Source organism: Heptranchias perlo, chromosome 2 (assembly GCF_035084215.1).
Source record: "Heptranchias perlo isolate sHepPer1 chromosome 2, sHepPer1.hap1, whole genome shotgun sequence".
Taxonomy (NCBI): Eukaryota; Metazoa; Chordata; class Chondrichthyes; order Hexanchiformes; family Hexanchidae; genus Heptranchias; species Heptranchias perlo.
In genome coordinates, this window is record NC_090326.1 from 1,909,478 (window position 1) to 1,923,609 (window position 14,132).

Sequence of the window (14,132 nt, forward strand, 5' to 3'; positions counted from 1 at the left end):
CAAAGTCAGCTATGCTCACCAATTTACCACCATCGCTCATTACAGGAGAGAAATGGAGTGTTTCTGTGGAGTTGGGGACTGAACCGCTTTAATCACACACAATAAAATCGTTCCCAAACATCAGCCTCTGAACAGACACAGCAGGCTGTTGGACTTTGACCATTATTTAAACTTGTCTCTGATGGCTTTGTCTCTAGTCTCATCATATAACTGAAGTCCTTCATCCCTGGTACCATTCTAGTAAATCTCCCCTACACCCTCTTCAAGGCCTTGACATACTTCTTAAAGTGTGGAGCCCAGCATGGGACACAATACTCCAGCTTGGGCCCAACCAGTAATTAATAAGGATTGAGCATAACTTCCTTGCTTTTGTACTCTATGCTTCTATTTATGAAGCCAATGATTTGGTCAGCTTTTTTAATAGCTTTATTAAATTGTCCTGTCACACTTGTATGTATGTATCCCCAAATCTCTGTTCCTGCCCCTGTTAAAATTGTACCATTTAGTTTATATTGCCTCTCCTCGTTGTTCCTTCCAAATTGCATTACTTTACACTTTTCTGCATTAAATTTAACCTGCCATGTGTCTGCCAATCCCATCAGCCTGTCTATGTCCTCTTGAAGTTTGTACCGTCCTCCTCACAATTTACTACATCTCCAAGCTTTGTATCATCTGCAAACTTGAAATTATGCCCTGTGTACCCCAAGTCTAGAATATTAATATATATCAACAAGAGCAGTGATGCTACTACCGACCCCTGGGGGAGACCACTGCACATTACCCTCAGTCTGAAAAACAACTGTTCACCACTCCTCTCTGCTCTGTCCCTGAGCCAATTTCGTATTCACGCTGCCATTGCCCCTTTATTGTTCAAATTTGTGAACCAGTCTATTATGTGGCACTTTATCAAACGTCTTTTGAAACTCAATTCACTTAACTGCACCACGTTGATCAACTTTCTCTGTTATTTCATCGAAGAACACAATCAAATTACAAGGAGGTTATACCCTCAATGAGACGCATATCTGGTTTCTAATTCAGTGCTGGCTCTGAGCTGTTGAAGCCTCCAGACTGAACATTAGGAACATAGGAACAGGAGTAGGCCATTCAGCCCCTCGTGCCTGCTCTTCCATTTGATATGATCATGGCTGATCTGTGATCTAACTCCATATACCAGCCTTTGGCCCATATCCCTTAATACCTTTGGTTGCCAAAAAGCTATCTATCTCAGATTTAAATTTAGCAATTGAGCTAGTATCAGTTGCCATTTGCGGAAGAGAGTTCCAAACTTCTACAACCGTTTGTGTGTAGAAATGTTTTCTAATCTCGCTCCTGAAAGGTCTGGCTCTAATTTTTAGACTGTGCCCCCTACTCCTAAAATCCCCAACCAGCAGAAATAGTTTCTCTCTATCCACCCTATCTGTTCCCCTTAATATCTTATAAACTTCGATCAGATCACCCCTTAACCTTCGAAACTCCAGAGAATACAACCCCAATTTGTGTAATCTCTCCTCATAACTTAACCCTTGAAGTCCGGGTATCATTCTAGTAAACCTACGCTGCACACCCTCCAAGGCCAATATGTCCTTCCGAAGGTGCGGTGCCCAGAACTGCTCACAGTACTCCAGTTGCGGTCTAACCAGGGTTTTGTATAGCTGCAGCATAACTTCTGCCCCCTTGTACTCTAGTCCTCTAGATATAAAGGGCAGCATTCCATTTGCCTTCTTGATTGCTGCCCAACAAATAGTTCAAAGGCCAAGTACAGTTCTATACTGGTAAGGGACTGGACAAGAATTCCTGGGTTCAAATCCCTCCATTCAGCAAATCTGGGAATGATAATTGTCGGCTTAAGTATACATTTAAATAAGGAGCACGATTCAGCAGAGGGAAAAGCATTAGAAAATCAAAAAAATTCACTGAATCCGGTTAATTCTGTTCCCGATTCACTGTACAGATCAGAGTAAATAATAATCAATAGAAAGGGACAAAATCAAAGCTCGGGGTAATCCCATGTGTTTGCGAATTCCCTGAGAGGAAGGACCCTTCTCACCCTCACACAGGTGACATTTCCCGGCGGCTCTTTCAATATAGGCCATGATGTGGAGCTGCTGGTGATGGACTGGGGTTGACAAATGTAAGGAATCTTACAACAGTTTGGACTATAAACAGTTGGACTATAACCTGGTGTTGTAAGATTCCTTACATCTTTCAATATATGATGTGGAGATGCCGGTGATGGACTGGGGTTGACAATTGTAAACAATTTTACAACACCAAGTTATAGTCCAGCAATTTTATTTTAAATTCACAAGCTTTCGGAGGCTTCCTCCACATTTACCTGACGAAGGAGGAAGCCTCCGAAAGCTTGTGAATTTAAAATAAAATTGCTGGACTATAACTTGGTGTTGTAAAATTGTTTACAACAATCTTTCAATATAAACCGAGGCTGGAGAGAAGCTTTGGGAAATGATCTTCCGGATTGAAGTGAGGGGGCTTGTGATTGGTGGCAGGTGCTAAATCTGATTGGATAGGTAAAGGAACCAATCAGAGAGTTAGACTTAAAAAATAATGTGACATCACTCCTATTGACCCAATCACAATCATTAGCTTCTCCCATCCCTCATTAGCATGTGGCGGTGACGTCATCTTATTTAATCTGGGCTCGAAGCGGATTTGGGTCATTTCTGGGTCTGGATTTCAGTTTGAAAATGCCTGAGGACAAGAAAGCAGCTCCGAAGAAGGGCGCCAAGAAAACCTTGAGTAAAACGCCAGCAAAGGGTGGTAAGAAACGGAGAAGGTCGAGGAAGGAGAGTTACTCCATCTACATCTACAAAGTGATGAAGCAGGTTCACCCCGACACCGGCATCTCCTCCAAGGCGATGGGCATCATGAACTCCTTTGTGAACGATATTTTCGAGCGCATCGCGGGTGAGGCTTCGCGCCTGGCCCACTACAATAAACGGGCGACCATCAGCTCCCGAGAGATCCAGACCGCTGTGCGCCTCCTACTGCCCGGAGAACTGGCCAAACACGCCGTGTCGGAAGGGACAAAGGCGGTGACCAAGTACACCAGCTCCAAGTAAAGCTCCAAAATGAACTGAAAAAATCCTAAACACAAAGGCTCTTTTAAGAGCCACCCACAATCTCTCTGAAGATGCTGTATCGATTCTACTGCTCAGTTTGCTCTAAATATTGATATTATCTGCTTTAATTTAATTCTAGTTCTTTTGTAATTTCACTTGAAGTCAAGATGATTCCTATAATCACTTGTTATAGGTTTTGGATCGCTGTACAGTTTATTCCCAATAAAGCTAGCACGGGACCCTGTTATCATCGATTACATATTCCGCCTCTTCCCTCCAATTTGCCCCTAAAGAGCCGACTCAGACTTCAATTATTTATTTCTCTCCTTTTCACGTTTGTTTAATTACTGTTCGGGAATATCAATATATTAATCCCAACCCTTTGTGACGTAGCAACCTTGAACAGGTTTTCACACTGAGATCAGAATATTTTAAAGGCTCGGTCAATGTTCAATTACTTACACCAGGAGTCTCGGCTCCGGTTCAGATCCCGCAGCATCTCCTGTGAACAGAGTCAATCCACAATCTGTGGTTTGTTACTCTTACATACATTGAGCTGGAATCTGTCCCGTTACTAAATGCTGTGAATGGGTTTGTGACTGGAAATGTGGAATAATAGAATATAAGGAGAGGGATATTAAAATCGTTGTCTTAAGGCGACATTATTTACTGAATCCGCTTCTTGTGTTACAAATATATTGGCAGGCTTTTCAAATTTCAAAAAACGTTTCAGTTCTGATAATTGGGGACGGTATTTCCGCGCTTTTCTCATTTTCTTCTGTTCATTGGTGAATAAAACCGCTCTGATTAGTTTAATGAAGAACCCAATGAGATGAAGAACAGATGGTCCTATCACAATTGCCCCCACTGAACAACTCCAGAAGGCATAAGAAGGGCGAGTGCGGGAGGATTTCTTCATTCTTTGTGAAAGTGTTTGTGAGATTGTGGAAATGTCTGTAAGAGGAAAAACTGGCGGTAAATCTCGGGCCAAGGCCAAGACTCGCTCATCCCGAGCAACAAGAGGCATTCTTTTGTGTCCCGCCCATTATTATTTACAGTCTCATCCTCCGACAACACTTACACGGTCTTCTGTTACGCCGGAAGCTGACTGATGTGTTGATTATTGTATTCAGAAACTGTTAATAAGAAGCCGGCTCTGGGGTTGCTTTTTAAGGATTTGTGAGGGATCACTCCGAGGCTGTTATTGGCTGCAGACCGACACCAGTCAGGGAGAGACCGCCATTGACTGCCGTCAGCTTTGAACCAATTTCTGACAGGCAGGAGTTATTGGGCCCAGATTGGCTGAGCTGAAATTGAATTCCAAATAGCCCGCCAATTTCAGAGCATCAAATTTCAAGAAAATCTCATTTCCAGCCAGCAATTTAAAAATCTTTCTTTTTAAATCTCAATTATTCCGTATTCGTCATCGGATGATACAGGGATTGAAGTTAAGAAGGAGGAGTGTGAAATATTGGATGGGATAAACACATTGAGAGAGGAAGTAGTAGGGGGATTAGAATCTTTGAAAGTGGATAAATCACCAGAGACAGATGAAATGTATCCCAGGCTGATAGAAGAAACCAAGGAGGCTTTAACAATCATTTTCCAAACTTCACTGGATACAGGCGTAGTGCCAGAGGATTGGAGGACTGCTAGCATTGTACCGTTGTTTAAAAAGGAATAAAGGATAGACCAAGTAATTACAGGCCAATCAACCTAACATCAGTGGTGGGTAAATTATTGCAATTAATTCAGAGGGACAGGATAAACTGTCACTGTTTATCAGCACGGATTTGCTGACTAACTTGATTGAATTTTTCGAGGTGACAAGGAGGATCGATGAGAGTAGCACAATTGATGTAGTCGATATGGATTTTAGCAAGGCTTTTGACAAGGTCCCACATGGCAGGTTGGTCAAAAAAAGTAAACGCCCATGGGATCAAAGGGAATGTGGCAAATAGGATCCAAAATTGTCTCAGTGGCAGGAAACAAAGGGTAATGGTCGACAGGTGTTTTTGCGACTGGATGGCTCTTTCCGGTGAGGTGCCGCAGGGCTCGGTACTAGGTCCTTTGTTTTTTGTGGTATGCATTAACGATTTTGGCTTGAATGTAGTGGGCATGATTGAGAAATGTGTGTATGACACAAAGATAGGCCGTGTGGTTGTTAGTGAGTAGGAAAGCTGTAGACTGCAGGAAGATATCAATGGACTGGTCAAATGGGCAGAAAAGTGGCAAATGGACTTCAATCTGGAGAAGTGTGAGGTAATGCATTTGGGGAGAGGAAAGAAGGCAAGGGGATATACAATAAATGGGAGGAGGCTGACTGGTGTAGAGGAAATGAGGGACCTTGGAGTACATGTCCACAGATCCATGAAGGTAGCAGGACAGGTAGATAAGGTGGTTATGAAGGCATATGGAATGCTTTCCTTTATTAGTTGAAGCATAGAATATAAAAAAACAGGAATGTTATGCTGGAACTGTATAAAACACTAGGCCACAGCTTGAGTACTGTGTACAGTTCTGGTCACCACATTACAGGAAGGATGTAATTGCACTAGAGAGGGTGCAGAGGAGATTTACGAGGGTGTTGCCAGGACTGGAGAAGTTTAGCTATGATGATAGATTGGATAGGCTGGGGTTGTTTTCCTTCGAAAAGAGGAGGCTGAGGGGTGATTTGATTGAGTTGTGCAAAATTACGAGGGGCCCAGATAAAGTGGTTAGGAAGGACTTATTTCCCTTAGCGGGGGGGGGGTCAATAACTAGAGGGCATAGATTTAAAGTGGTTGGTCGAAGGATTAGAGCAGAAATAATAAAAAGGTTTTTCACCCAGAGGGTGGTGGGGGTCTGGAACTCACTGCCTGAGAGGGTGGTAGCGGCAAAAACCCTCAACTCATTTAAAAATACCTGGATGTGCAACTGAAGAGCCGTGACCTCCAGGGCCACAGACCAAATGCGAGAAAGTGGGATTCGGCTGGGTGGCTCGTTTCTCAGCCGACGCCGACACGATGGGCCGAATGGCCTCCATCTATGCCGTAAAATTTCTATAGTTCTATGAGATAGAGTGAGACATTAAACAGAAAGGAAAAGAAAGAGTGAGATATTAACCAGAGAGGGAAGGAGACAGGGTGAGACATTAATCAGAGAAGGGAGGAGACAGTCAGAGTGACTGACAGCGCAGAGAGCGGCCCCTGATCCTCCAGCTCCACCTCCAGTTCTCTCCACTCGCCAATTTCAAACCGTTTATCGATAATAGAACCGAAACACAGCGCTCGGCACAAACCCTGACAGACTCGGGTTTCATGTTCAAGGATTTCCAGAAGCCGGGAGTTTTAAATAAGCCCCTTTACAATTAACACTCAGTAATATACCTGCCTAAATACAATCCCTTCGATAATTAGTCGACCCGCCTCCTTCCATTTCAGTCCCAAACCCTATTCTATCTCCCCATACACCCTCCCAGACGGGTTGAGCAGTTTACAAACGCCTGATTCCAGCAGATTTGGAGACTCTCGTGTTGGGGTTTGAATTGTGATGGAGGCGGATCTCCGCCAGTTTTACCGTCTCACAGACACTCGCCCTGAAACAGTGAAAAAAAAATGAACAGGGACTGGAGCCGAACACACCCCAGTTAGAGTGAGGCCCGGCCCGGACATCCCATTCTCTATTTTATTTCAGACAGTGGGGGTTCGGGTGCGGGTGGCAAATGTCAGCGAGTCACCGGGTATCCTGGGTTTATTTTAAATGCTTTCTATCTGAAATTTTAGCTCGGCCCCGGGACAGGAATCATCTGATTGCGGGATCAGCTCTTTTCTGAGAGATGTGGGTGGCTCTGAGAAGAGCCGTTGGGTTCAGGTGTTCACAAGTTGCACTTGATCGTTCACTTCTTTTTGGCCGCAGCTTTCTTCGGCTTTATTGATTTCGGATTGGGCTTGGCCCTCGGTTTTTCTAACTTCTTCGCCTTCACCTTTACAACTTTGGCTGAGTTGGGGGTCTTGGGCTTCTTAGCCGCCGCTTTCTTCCTAATAACTATCGATTTCACCGCATTCTTGGTGGTCGATTTCTTGGCGGCTGATTTCTTGGCTGGTGATTTTTTAACCGCTGGTTTCTTGGCCGCTGATTTTTTGATCACTGGTTTCTTGGCGGCTGATTTCTTAGCCGCTGGTTTTTTTAAGGAAGATTTCTTTGCTGCTTGTTTCTTCACCTTCTTTACCACTTTTGTCTGGGCTTCCTTCTTAGCGACTTTGAAGGAGCCCGAGGCGCCCGTGCCCTTAATCTGGACCAGGGAACCCTTTTCCAGCTGTCTTTTAATATTTAATTTGATCTGGGACCGGTGCTTCTCCACATCCAGGCCGTTGGTGGCCAGAACCTTCTTTATCGCGGCCAGCGACATCCCCTTGCGTTCCTTGCAATCCGCCACAATCTTGAGGATCTGTTCGCCCAACCTGGGACCGGCTGTCTTGCGTCGGGGAACCGTCTTCTTCTTCTTGGGAGCAGTGGTTTGAGCGGCGGCGGTGGCAGGAGGTGCCGTTTCGGCGGCTGCGGTATCCGTCATGTTCAGGACTCTGTAGAAAATCTCTCTGACAGTCTGAGCTGGGTCAGAAATGAAACAAGAGGCGGCGGCACAGAGCAACTTAAAGGCACAGAGCGGACGGGGCGGAGACAACCTGCTGTCAGCTCTCGGCTCCTGCAGCCTCTCTGTGTTTCTCTCTCCTCTTAAACTCCCCGATTCTAATTATAATCCGGCACTCCAGATTCCCAGACTAGCCCCTTCCTATCTCTAACATCGGAATGTTTGCTGTCAAAAAACGTTCACCGGAATTAAAAGCACCAGTTTCGATTTGAACCCGTTTCATTGCTGCACTGATCGCGCTCTCTCACCCGATCGCTGACATGATCTCTGCTTTTCAGCTGAAATCTTGAATTGAAATGAAAAATTACTTTAAATTTCCACTTCGGAGCTCGGCAGGGGAGCAGGGCGATCGTTTGACGGGGAGTTTAAAAAAAATTACACAAAAGGGACTCGGAAATCCCGCGATGAGACCGGACACACAAACACAGTGACATTAATCTAACACGCCCGCCCCTTTAACACACTCTGACATAATATTCACATCTGCACATTCACGGGACAAACTGGTCAGGTTGACAATTCCGGGGACGGGCATTCCTCCCCCCTCGGCCTGTGCTGCGGATTCTCGGGGTTTAGTTTCCCAGCTCAGTAACTATTAAACAGTCTAACGCCGGCGCTCCTCACAGTGTCGGTTCCCCAGATTCAGGGGCAAGAGCCAATCACAGCTTTGGCTCTCTTGCATGTTGTACCCTCTGCAATCTTGCAATTCAGGGTTTTCGGTATTATTCTCAGCAACAGAGAGTTTATTTCCGATTAAATTATCTGGGACTGTTGGTATCTGATATTGATCCTGCACGGTCCCAGCACACCTACTCCCACTTTCCTCCCTCGTTTCTCCAGGATTGGTTTGAGAAATCCTCCCTCCAGTTTCGGAGTCACACGTTACTTTATCAGTAAAGGGGCCAAGAATGAACAGAACCCATTGGCTCATATCACAGCCGCCCACTTTATCTATGAAGGGCTCGTTACCTTGAAATGATACCGAGAGAAAAAGCAAAGATGGAAACATCTAGTTTAATGGTTAGAGATTGTAAAGTCAGTCTGGATTACAGTGTTAGGCACTGGTTATGATGTGGAGATGCCGGTGATGGACTGGGGTGGACAAATGTAAGGAGACGCACAACACCCGGTTATAGTCCAACAGCTTTATTTGAAATCACAAGCTTTCGGAGCTTTGCTCCTTCGTCAAGTGAAGTGAAGAGATGCATATAGGCACAGCATATATAGTCAGAGAACAATGCCTGGTGATTACAGATAATCTTTCTTACTGCCCTTTATCACACCTTGGCAGAGAGATAATCACAGCAATCAAAGGAGTGAATGATATTCAAACAGGTTAGTCAGGGAAACGTTACATCCAAGAATACTGAGGTGGGGGTCACGAGGGGTCAAATGTAGCAGATGCTGGGGTTTGTATTAAAAACAGATAACTTTTTTTTTGCTGGAAATCGCAGCAGGTCCGGCCGCATCTGTATATGGAGAACAAGCCAACTACGACTTGAGTCTGGATGACTCTACGTCAGGTGGGGTTACATGTAGCGTGACATGAACCCAAGATCCCGGTTGAGGCCGTCCTCATGGGTGCGGAACTTGGCTATCAATTTCTGCTCGACGATTTTGCGTTGTCGTGTGTCTCGAAGGCCGCCTTGGAGAACGCTTACCTGAAGATCGGAGGCTGAATGTCCTTGACTGCTGAAGTGTTCCCCAACTGGGAGAGAACCCTCCAGCCTGGCGATTGTTGTGCGGTGTCTGTTCATCCGTTGTCGCAGTGTCTGCATGGTCTCGCCTAACCAGTGCCTAATCAGTTCGGCACTGGTTAGGCATTTGTTTTACATTCCGGTGCCTGGCCCTGCACTGTGTGTGACCCCATTCCCTCTGACCTTTCCCCCAGCCCCATTTCCTTTGCTCAGACTCTGAAAAATTCCAACTGGGGAAAGTTTCCATCGATTTTTGTATTGGGAATTAAACCAGATATCTGCGCATGCGAGGTTCAGGCCGCCCCCCCCACGCAGTTACTAAGCAGAAGTGCGCATGCGCGCTCCCCATCCCTCGGCTCTGGTTGTGGGCGCCATTCACTCAGCGAGCGGAAGAAATGGTTTAAAACAGCCAAGAAAGGAGAGATCACGGCCCCCGGGGGAAGGGAGCAAAGAGCAGCCTCGTTACAGCAGCTCATCGCTTCGGGACCGTGTCCGCAGATGGGCTCAGAGATCGGCATTGAGTCCGGGGTAAGTTCAGGGGGAGTCCGGGGGCTGTTTGTAAGAGGCGGAGTGGATCAGGAACTGGTCCTGGAACATGGAGTGAGCGGGGGGAGCGAGAGGCCATTCTGGGGCTGCGTGTGTTCAGGGTGTGTGCAGTGGAAGGGAGACAGAATGGGCAGAATCTGCTATTTAAAACTTTTGCTGCTTTCTCTCCCCATCAGTAAATGTTTAGTTCCAATGTCACCTTGTTTAGGCATGATGTGGAGATGCCGGTGATGGACTGGGGTTGACAATTGTAAACAATTTTACAACACCAAGTTATAGTCCAACGATTTTTATTTGAAATCTACAAGCTTTCGGAGGCTTCCTCCTTCCTCAGGTAAATGTCAGGAGCTCCTTGAAGCCTACGCATTTATACATCACAGAACAATACATGGTGTTTACAGACTGCCCCTGCAACTGCCCGTTGCCAAGGCAATCACCGTGTTCAGACAGAGAGGTGTCACCTACAGAACCCCCGAATACACATTCAACAAAAAAACAAACAGGAAAAAAAAACAGAGAGAGAGAGGTAGAAACATCCGGAAGGCAGAGAAAGCCAGCAAATGACCCATTATATTAAAAACAGATAGCTTTTGTTCGTTGGTGGGGTAACGTGTAGCGTGACATGAACCCAAGATCCCGGTTGAGGCCGTCCTCATGGGTGCGGAACTTGGCTATCAATTTCTGCTCGACGATTTTGCGTTGTCGTGTGTCTCGAAGGCCGTCTTGGAGAACGCTTACCTGAAGATCGGAGGCTGAATGTCCTTGACTGCTGAAGTGTTCCCCAACTGGGAGAGAACCCTCCTGCCTGGCGATTGTTGTGCGGTGTCCGTTCATCCGTTGTCGCAGTGTCTGCATGGTCTCGCCAATGTACCATGCTCCGGGGCATCCTTTCCTGCAGCGTATGAGGTAGACAACGTTGGCCGAGTCACAGGAGTATGAACCATGCACCTGGTGGGTGGTGTCCTCTCGTGTGATGGTGGTATCTGTGTCGATGATCTGGCATGTCTTGCAGAGGTTACCGTGGCAGGGTTGTGTGGTGTCGTGGATGCTGTTCTCCTGAAAGCTGGGTAATTTGCTGCGAACGATAGTCTGTTTGAGGTTGGGTGGCTGTTTAGGAACATGGGAATATTTGTAGATCATTCAGCCCCTCGAGCCTGTTCCGCACTCAATTAGACTTTGGCTGATCTGTATCTTATCTCCATCTACCCGCCTTGGTAACAAAACCCTTAATACCCTTGCCTAACAAAAATCTATCAATCTCAGTTTTGAAATTTTCAATTGATCTGCAGTCTCAACAGCTTTTTGGGGGCGAGAGTTCCGGAATTCCACTCCCCTTTGTGTGAAGACGTGCTTCCTGACATCACCCCTGAAAGGCCTCGCTCTAATGTTAAGGTTATGTCCCCTTGTTCTCGATTCTTCCACCAGAGGAAATAGTTTCACTCTATCTACCCTGTCAAATTCTTCAATCATCATAAACACCTCAATTAGATCACCCCTTAATCTTCTATATACAAGACATTACCAGCCTAGTGTATTCACCCTGTCCTCATAATTAAATCCTTTTAACCATGTTATCATACTGGTGAATCTACACTGCACACCCTCCAAGGCCAATATATCCTTCCAAGTGTTTGGTGCCCAGAACTGTACAGTGTCTCCAGATGGGGTCTAATCAAGACTCTGTACAGCTGTAACATAACTTGCACCCATTTGTATTCCATCTCTCTTGAGATAAAGGCTGACATTCCATTAGCCATTTAAATTATTTTCTACACCTGTGCACTAACTTTTAGTGTCGGTTATTGAACAATAAACAGAGCCGGACAGTAAGGATGTGGGGAGTTATAAAAAGAGCATCTATTGCAGGCATCACATGAGAAGTGTGAAGGATACATTTTAAACAGCGGCTGTTTTGTTTCAGTTGCACCGGTAATGTCATGGGATAGGGAAATAGAAATATGGTGTGTGCATAGGTCCCTGATCCATCAGGTAGTCCCATTCATGGCCCAGTGCAGGGGTTGGGTTGTGTGTGGATGTCACTAAATTACAGTAAAACCACCCAACACACATGCTTTGCAGAAGCTGAGTGCTGCAGTAATGTAGTGGAGTCAGACACAACACTGTTCCTATCACTGGTTTTCCCTCATGGATATTACAATGATTATTAACAGAGAGATTCAATTGATCAGTTTCGTATTTTCTACCTCACCTGTTCTTAAGTTACAAGAGATACTCTTTCTTCCTACAGGCAAATACTTGAAGGGACGAGAATAATTGTGATGTTTACTCCACTCAAGGTAAAAGGAACAGTGCAGCCAGCTCCTTTTCACACACAGTTGTTACATTAACACTCACAGATCACAGAGACACAGACTGGTCATCAGTTCCACAGTCTCAGACAGGAGAAATAGTCAACCCCACATTGATCCCAATCCAACAGTCAAACAGAGCAGGAGAGACAGATCTAATTTCCATTTCACAATGACTCAGTATCGCTGACCGGCAGATAAATAAATCCCAGTCCAAAACCACACCCAGTACCAGATTTAAAGTCACTATATCAATCTCACACTATTTCAGCCTTAGCTACAAATTAAATAGCAAATAGGACTGACATATGCATAAGCACAGAACAAATCCCAATAATGTACCCTGGGATTCAAACTAAATAACAGCACACAACTCACACATTTTGAGTCTAAAAGATGCAGTATTCATGGCAATATTGTCCTATGAGATACAAATTCGATACCATTTCAGATGTTACCCATATTGCACTCACATATATGTCCAAAAACCTCATAGTGTCGGAATGAAATGTACAGTTTTAATTCCTTTACAGCAGACTGAAGTACACATTTGATACCAGTAAATAAATCTCATACAGTATCAGACTGAAAGATACAGCATCAATTCCATTAGTGCAGACTGAGCTATGCATAACATACCAGTCCAAAAATCTCATATCCTATCACACTGAAAGATACAGCATCAATTCCATTAGTACCGCCTGAGCTACACATTACATACCAGTCCAAAAATCTCTCAGTGCCAGATTGAAAGGTACACAATCATTTCCATTAGTTCAGACTGAGCTACAAATTATATACAGTCCTATATTCATATGCAATCATACTGAAAAATACAGTATCAGTTCTGTTACAGTACCAGAGACTGACATTTGGAATGCATCCCACACTCACACACAGTACCAGAGACTGGCACATACAGAATGAATCTCACACACACAAAGAACCAGAGACTGATAGATACAGAATGATGCTCATACTCACACACAGTAACCGAGGCTGACAAATAGAAAATGAATCCCACATTCACACACAGGTACCAGAGACTGACAGATATAGAATGAATCCCACACTCAAACACAGTAAACGAGGCTGACAGATAAAGAATGAATCCCACACTCACACTCAGTACCAGAGACTGACAGATACAGAATTAGCCCCACATTATACACAGCCAGAGACTGACAGATACAGAATTAACCCCACACTTACACACTGTACCAGAGACTGACTGATACAGAATGAATCCCACATTCACACACAGTACCAGAGACTGACTGACGCAGAATTAGCCCCACACTTACACACAGTACCAGAGACTGACAGACATAGAATTAACCCCACACTTACAGACGGTACCAGAGACTGACAGATACAGAATTAATCCCACACTCACACACAATACCAGAGACTGAGAGATACAGAATGAATCCCACACTTACATGCAGTACCAGAGACTGACACCCATAAGAGAGAACATAGTCACATCATTTGCCCTGGTTACAGAAACAGGACAATGTGCAATGTGAGTAAATTGTTTCTCTCTGTAATTTCTACTCTCGCATTTTTTCATATTTTGACAGTGAAAAATTAAGACAATTGATTCATAGTAAAGTTTTTGTTTTACTCATTCGGAAGTTGTGAATTTGCCCCATTATATTTCACTGTACATTGCGCAGTATTTCTGTCAGATTTCTCAGGACACAATTTACATTACTTCAAATAAATTGAACTAAAATAAAAATAAAAGCTGAGTGCAAGCTGAAAGGTTCAATGGCAGCCGTCAAAAGAGAAAAAGAGAAATGGATAAAATACAGAAAAAAATAAAACTGAAAATGCTGGAAAGACTCAGCAGGTCCTGCAGCAT

The 14,132-nt window shown here is 44.7% G+C and overlaps 2 protein-coding genes across 2 annotated transcripts; one reads left to right on the forward strand and one right to left on the reverse strand.

The window, feature by feature from the left end:
* Positions 1–2,658: 2,658 nt before the first annotated feature.
* LOC137334811 (histone H2B 1/2) lies at positions 2,659–3,757 on the forward strand. Its single transcript, XM_067999805.1, has one exon. It carries the CDS (start codon positions 2,709–2,711, stop codon positions 3,081–3,083), a length of 375 nt encoding a protein of 124 aa, XP_067855906.1. The 5' UTR covers positions 2,659–2,708; the 3' UTR covers positions 3,084–3,757.
* A 3,003-nt stretch (positions 3,758–6,760) lies between these two features.
* LOC137332801 (histone H1-like) lies at positions 6,761–7,667 on the reverse strand. Its single transcript, XM_067996740.1, has one exon. It carries the CDS (start codon positions 7,633–7,635, stop codon positions 6,961–6,963), a length of 675 nt encoding a protein of 224 aa, XP_067852841.1. The 5' UTR covers positions 7,636–7,667; the 3' UTR covers positions 6,761–6,960.
* Between the last annotated feature and the right edge of the window lie 6,465 nt (positions 7,668–14,132).

What these genes read in the sequence shown, in the direction of transcription:
- LOC137332801 (XM_067996740.1), bottom strand. Translation starts at nt 7,635, where the DNA reads ATGACGGATACCGCAGCCGCCGAAACGGCACCTCCTGCCACCGCCGCC.
- LOC137334811 (XM_067999805.1), top strand. Translation starts at nt 2,709, where the DNA reads ATGCCTGAGGACAAGAAAGCAGCTCCGAAGAAGGGCGCCAAGAAAACC.